Source organism: Mus caroli, chromosome 4 (genome assembly GCF_900094665.2).
Source record: "Mus caroli chromosome 4, CAROLI_EIJ_v1.1, whole genome shotgun sequence".
NCBI classification, from domain to species: domain Eukaryota; kingdom Metazoa; phylum Chordata; class Mammalia; order Rodentia; family Muridae; genus Mus; species Mus caroli.
Genome location: NC_034573.1, coordinates 97025881 through 97032538, shown reverse-complemented (window position 1 = coordinate 97032538; position 6658 = coordinate 97025881). Strand labels below are relative to the sequence as shown.

Genomic DNA, 6658 nt, shown 5'->3' with positions numbered 1-6658 from the left:
GGAGAGAGGAGAGAGGAGAGAGGAGAGGAGAGGAGAGGAGAGGAGAGGAGAGGAGAGACCAATTGTGGCAAAGCAGGACTTGATTTGAGTAACACCAGCAAGAGGTCATGCCTCTGAGTGAAGATGCTTACAGAAATGCTGGGCTGGAACTGGGATAGCCCAAGGACAGTGGCTAAAATGGGAGGCTACTGTGTGGGCACCAAGACTGCAGCCTTGTCAGCTGGGCTGATAGGCATGGACTCCACGTCACAGGCATCGAGAATGGCTGAGCTGCAGCAGCAGAATGGCATGGCCCACATTGCCTGCTGGGAGCATTTCTCTCAGGAGAAATGCAGGTGAAGGATTCAGAGAAGGAGAATTTGACTCTTCCCTTTGAAGCCATGATGATAAGGGTGGGGATCGCTATGAGGCAATGATACAAGTCACTTCTTGTCTCACCACAGGACCAAACGATACAGTCCAAGAGGATGTTTCCCACAGCCTACCAGCCAAGACAGATGTGAGCTGTCCAGCCTTTTTATTCAGTGATTTACTGGGTGGTATCTTTTCCCTCATAACACATTTGTGAAGTTTCCAAACTTTAAAACAAACAAACAAACAAAGACTTACTCCATAATCCAGACTAGCCTGGAACTCACAGCAGTCTCCTGCCTCAACCTTCTGTGTCCTGGGATTTCAGGTGTGCACCACCCACCATGCCTCTTGACCACAGCTGTTTCTATTCTCCCCAGACAAGCTCACCAACCAGAGCTGTCCGTTGCTGGTGGATCCTCATGGATTAAATCTTGTGACTGGAGATACATGCAGACAGAAACCAGCTGGCACCCCATTATTTAATAATAGATTCTCCCTTAGGGCATTTTCCTTAAACATCAGATTATTTAGGTAAAAAAAGAGAAAACACAAACATTTCTCTTGAAGCATTGCTAAGCTGTGTTTCATCGGCATTCATGCCTAGATTCTATTCAAATTAGCCAAATGTGGTCTTGGTGATAGCTTACTGCCTCAAGACCACAGCAGGACACAAAGCTCAACCCCGGAATTTTAGAAGAAAAGCTCCCCCTCTCCAACCCTGTGGCTCCTTCAGTTCTCAGAGTCAAAAATGGGCATCACCTAGAGCATTTTAACCCATCCCTTCTAAATCTTAGGATTCCATTGTGGCAACTTACTTTTATTAGAAAAAAATTTCCACCCCAGTCACACTTAGCTTTCCTGACTCACCCAACAACACTGTGTACCTCTGATCCTGTCTGCTGTCCTCCACCCCACCCCCACTCTTCATCTGATGCATTGCTACCTACTCCTCTGACATTCTGCACAGACAACAGCCCCTCAAACAAGTGACCAATGCTGGGCTAGGCACCAGCCACACTGCTGCCATTTGTTTTCTTTAATACTCTTCTGAAAGGCTGAGGCACTAGATGTCAGGTAAGGCAGGTCCCTCTCAGACGCTAATGTGGGGCCTGGCCCATGGAAGATGCCTGCTCAATGTCTATATGAGCCGGGGCTAAGAAGCAGATCTTCCAACTCAACGTGAGTAAGAACAGGGTATCCAAGCTACAGAGACTAGATGGGTAGTTCCAAACCGCTGCCCATTTTCTGGCCTGGGGACTCAAATTTCCCTGTAAAATGGGAGTTGTTAAACTGGTTGGACTTTGAGAGATTTCCCAACTCCAGCACTTGCTCAAATCACTTGGCTGCCAATGGGCAGAGGTGAACTTCAATGTGGCTTGATTCTCAATGTGGTTCAAGCTCATCCATCAAACATGTGGTGACACCTTGACTAGTAAGCACTAACTAAAAACTGCTACAATTCTCTCTTGTCAAGACTGGACCCAAGGGAAAACACACCTGGTCAAGAGCACAGGCTAGGATACCACTTAACTCTGCATTTGAAAAAGAACCTAGCAACTTGTCTGTAAAGCAGCCCCTGCCGTGTGTGTGTGTGTGTGTGTGTGTGTGTGTGTGTGTGTGTGATGTTTGTACATGTGCATATTTGTGTGCTCAGATACATATTTGCATATGCATGTGGAGACCAGAGGGCAACCTCAGATGTGGCTCCTGAGGAACCACTCTCACCTTGGTTTTTGAGGCAAGCTATCTCACTGAACCTAGAGCTCACGGATTGTGCCAGACAACTGTCCATCAAGCACAGGGATCCTCAGGTCTCCGGCTTCCCAGTTTGAGAATTGCAAGCATACACCACAAAGCCTGCCATTTGATGTGGGTACTGCAGATTGAGTTTAGGTTCTCATGCCTGCATGGCAAGCCCTTTGCCAACTGAGCCAGCTCAAAGCATACTCTTAGAGAATTCCTCCAAACCATATAAGAAATACATGTTTGCTGTTGTTTGTTTGGGACAGGGTCTCACTAAGTCATCCTGAATGGTCTGGAACTGCTATGTCGATAAGGCTGGCCTTGAGCTCAGGGATCCACATTCTTGGCCTCCAGAGTGCTGGGATTAAAGCTGTGTGGCAGCGTGTTCAGCTAGAATCTCACTATGTAGCACAGGCTGGCCTTAAATTTACAGTCCTCCTGCCGTAGCTTTCTAAATGCTAGGATTAGAGGTGTGTACTACTATGCCCAGATAAAAATAACTTTTCTTTTAATAACAAACAAACAAAAAGACCTAAAGGTATCCATTTGTTTTTCTACCTAATACAGAACCAAACAACAGAAAACTAAGTGACCTAAAATGAACATAAAGCCCGCCTTCTGCATCGCCCAATAGTGTAGGAGGAGAACATTAACATGGCCCAATTGGGTGAGTTTTCTATCCACAGGGCGTTGCTGAAAGCCACTCTGTGGGGCTTGCCTGGTGCTGGTGTGGTCTGTGAGATCCTGAGGAAAGCCTTGCAGAAAGGCTAGCAAGCTAGGCTCATCCAGAACTGCCAGTTCGGGTGTGCATGAGGTCCTCTTCAGCATGGAAGCGTCAGGGCAAGGGCTGCTGACCTAGCTCAGGGCTGTAAGACTCAGTTCTCAAAACAAGCTGGGAACAGTGCTTCTTCGGAGTCTGTGAAGTCCCACAGTGCCGAATGTGACAACCTACAATGTTCAAGGCAGCCTGCAGTTTTGCCCAGACACAGTACAGGGAGCCTGCTTTCACCTCCGGAGGAGGATGTTGGAGAATGTGAGGTCAGTTTTAACCCCATGGGTCTTAAACACCTACGCATCGTCAGCACTGTTCTAATGTTGATATTATTCTGATTATTCTCCTGCTCCAACCTCCCCGGTGAACTCTGAGGCTGAGTATTCCTCTGTATAATTAGCCCTCCAATCATCCCATGTCTAAAACTGACTCCTGGTCTCCTTCTAAACTGCTCAGTATTAAGTCATTTCTTAAAAAAAAAATGCTGGCTCCTTCCTTCCTCAAGTTCAGCGTTTGTGCCTTTGGGTCATCAGCAATCCTCTCCCTCCCTCCTTCCCTTCTCTAGTCAGCATACCTCGATGACTCTACCTTTAGCATACAGATGCACCTTGACTTATCACAGGATAATGGCATAACAATCCCATGGTGAGTAGAAAATACCATATCGTAAGCTAAAAACGCAGTTGATACACCCATCCTACTAAAACTCATTGCTTAGCAACAGAGAACACATAGAATATTCATTTACCTGTATAGCGCCACACATGGCTGATAAAAGATCAAGATTCACAGCTCAAAGTAGTTTTGCCAAATGAAAGCCACTTCTGTGCCTCATAAAGCCAAAACATGGTTAGTTCAGTCATCCAAAGTCAGAGACCCTGAATCTGACACTTGTAACCACCATCCCCGCTAAGCCAAGCCTGAGCCACTTCTTCTTAGATCTAAGCACCTTCTATCTACCAGGCCAGCCAGCTGCTGCTCTCTCACTTCTGGCCATCTCATTTCCAAACTCCAGCCACCTGACTCTTAGGCAACTGAAGCCAGAGGGTGCCACATAGCTACTTGCCATCGCCAGGCAAAGCTAGTTTCCACTAAGGGTTTCACGCCCTTTATGATGTGAGCTTCTACCCCTTGCTTGCCTTGCTTCTTTAGCGTACACTTGGCTGTTTGCTCTTCATCAAAGAAGCTTAGATGAACTATGCATCTCCGCAGAATCTTTCCCCCCAAACATCCACACAACCACTCTCTACTTAAAGTTTCTGTTCAGTTTCTTCTTCATATGTATTGACCTTTGACCCCGTGCCCCTTAAAATGGTGGTCTCCTCTGTCGTCTCATGACCTTAGAGCCTTCTCTGCTTTGAACGTCTGCATTGCATTAGCTACCGTTTAACCCTTAGAGTTTCGTTTCCTTCTCCTTTCTTACTAGTATGTAAAGCGTCATGAATGTGTTTTATAAAGCTACATAGCCTAGTCTGGCCTCGAACTTTTGATCCTGCCTCAGCCTTCCAGGTGCTGGAATTACACTCATGTACCAGTGTGCCTGGCTAACACAGAGATTTTGGACTATTTGGTTCCTAACTGTATCCATGTATCCAAAAAGGAAATTGACAATACAAAGGAGGTGATATATATATATATATATATATATATATATATATATATATATATTAAAGGAATGTTCCGTTGGCTTTCTAAAACAATAGATGGATCCTCTCCAGATGAGAAACTACCCATATTTCTCTTTGGGTTCTTCCCCTTCATCTTTCTGAGCAGAGGAAGACGTGCACTGGCTTTTCTTGTTCTGTAAAATGTTACTAGGAAGCAAATACGTCCTTTGGTACTTTTTGTACATCCTGTCTGCTCTGCTGGAGTAATTAATTCTTGCTCGTGCTGCCTGGCTTATTGCCGGCTCCCAGGAGCTATGATTCACCCACCTGAGCCTAGGCCCTAGCCCTGCTCTGACTGGCGGTGCCATACCATGTAGCAATAATGTACTGTCCTTCAGCTTCTTCACCTAAAAACCCCAGGGACAATGACCTCCAGGTCTTTGTCCCATCAGGTTGATAAGCAGAAGTGGTGGTGGGCAGTTCGGATCCTGGCTAGCCAGAGAGGGCAGAATGTAAATGCTTTGCTTTGCTTTGCTTTGCTTTGCTTTTTTCTGAATCCACAAGGATCAGTTCAGCCTGGCAAGTTGCCAACTCGAAGAAGGTCCCAAAAGTTGACCAATAGAGGTTGACATGGCGACACATGCCTGTAATTCAAGCATTTAAAAGGTTGAGGCCAGTCTGGGCTGTAAATCGAGACCCTTTCTAAATAAAATCATTTCCCCCACCCCACTAAAAGTAGTAGTTTCTAAACATGGTAGCACCACAAATGGGCTGGAACTGGGGTTCTTGGCTCCCCCTTTCCAAACCTCAACTAACTGAATGGTGTGAACCACCAGAGATACCAGTGTTGCCAGAGATGCAAGCACCCCTTTAAAACTCCAGAGCAATCCTTGCCAGCCACAGATGAACGAATCCACCATCCTGACTGTAAACCAAACATCTGGGTGGGAAGTAACACAATTTCAGTAAATTGTAAATAACTTGTTCCCAAATATGTAATAGAGACATGGCACAACATGCTTGTATGTATCTGTGAAATGCAAGTCACTAACAGAACAGCAGGGCAAGGACTAGAAGGGATGGGGTTAGCCAGGCAAAATCTCTGACTATGCTAACAGCATTCAGCCGATCGAAGCCATTCAAACCCTCGCGTTGCTTTTGTCAAAACCAAAATCCTCCAGTGTCCCCCTGTGTGGCTCAGACTGGCTTTAGCCTTTCAACACCCCAGCCTCTGGAGCTACCGCAAGCCTGGGCTCTGTTTTTTCATGCACCTTCGGTCTCACTGAAGTGAGATAGATCCCTAGGGCTCAAGGGCATTAGCACTTTTGCCCCAGCCCACAGAGTTCTTAGGGAACAGCGATGTAAAAAATGCCTCAGGGCATATCACTTACTACGAGGCCACCTTTTCCCAGAGTCATACTCTGTCCTTGAACCTGGACACCCATCTGCCACCGCAGAGGCCGGACAGAGAAGGAAAGTCAACAATGAAGTGATAGGCACTTGAACTGTGCCCTGAGTTAGAGAGAGCTCCTCCGGTTCTGTAGAGACAGAGGACACAGGCTGCCTGAGCAAGGCCAGCATGCCAGTTTCATAGCGGGACAACCTGACATGTTTGGCCCGGCCCAGGGCACACTGGCAGCTCTTTCCCTAGAGCTTCCTCCTTTGGAAGGAACTAAAGTTCGCAAGATTACAGCTCACACGCGAGCGGGTGCCTTACCTCCTCCATTGTGGTCCTCCTAGGCAGCGACTGGGAGACAATGCCAGCTTCCCAGAGTTGGATCCTGGGACCAACAATGCTCTCGCCTCCGCCCGCCAGCTTGCAGTCACTTCGCCTGTCCCGGAGGAGCTGGAGCCCGGGCTCCTCACCTGCTCCACCTGGGCTGTGGCTCCTCCCTCTCTCGGGTGGGCGGGCCTCCATCCTGCCAGCCGGACCTGCTGCATAGGGGTAAGGGCCGGTGTGTGGGCAGAAGGCCACTGGTGCCGGGCTTCCGTGCCATCACTCCCTTTGCACCGGTTTCACTTTGTGCCTGAGTCGGGTCCTCTCCCATCACATCCCATCTGGGGGAGTTTCTGAGAACTGAGTACATCTTGTCCCTAAAGTTAGACTGAAAAAAAAAAAAAAAAAAAAAAAAAAAAGCTCAGGACACTGTGATCTCCTTTAGTGAGCGCTCTCGCCCAACTC

The 6658-nt window shown here is 47.4% G+C and overlaps 1 protein-coding gene across 2 annotated transcripts in view; it reads right to left on the bottom strand.

Moving 5' to 3' along the window:
- The window catches only part of Fyb2 (FYN binding protein 2), a 107718-nt gene extending 101296 nt beyond the window's left edge, over positions 1–6422 (bottom strand). Inside the window, exon 1 of one of the 2 annotated variants that reach the window (XM_021159645.1) lies at positions 6194–6422. In XM_021159645.1, coding sequence (XP_021015304.1) covers positions 6194–6394 — 201 coding nt within the window. In that variant the 5' untranslated portion in view covers positions 6395–6422. The remainder of the gene's footprint in view (positions 1–6193) is intronic. The other variant, XM_029476298.1, reaches the window with a different exon arrangement.
- Between the last annotated feature and the right edge of the window lie 236 nt (positions 6423–6658).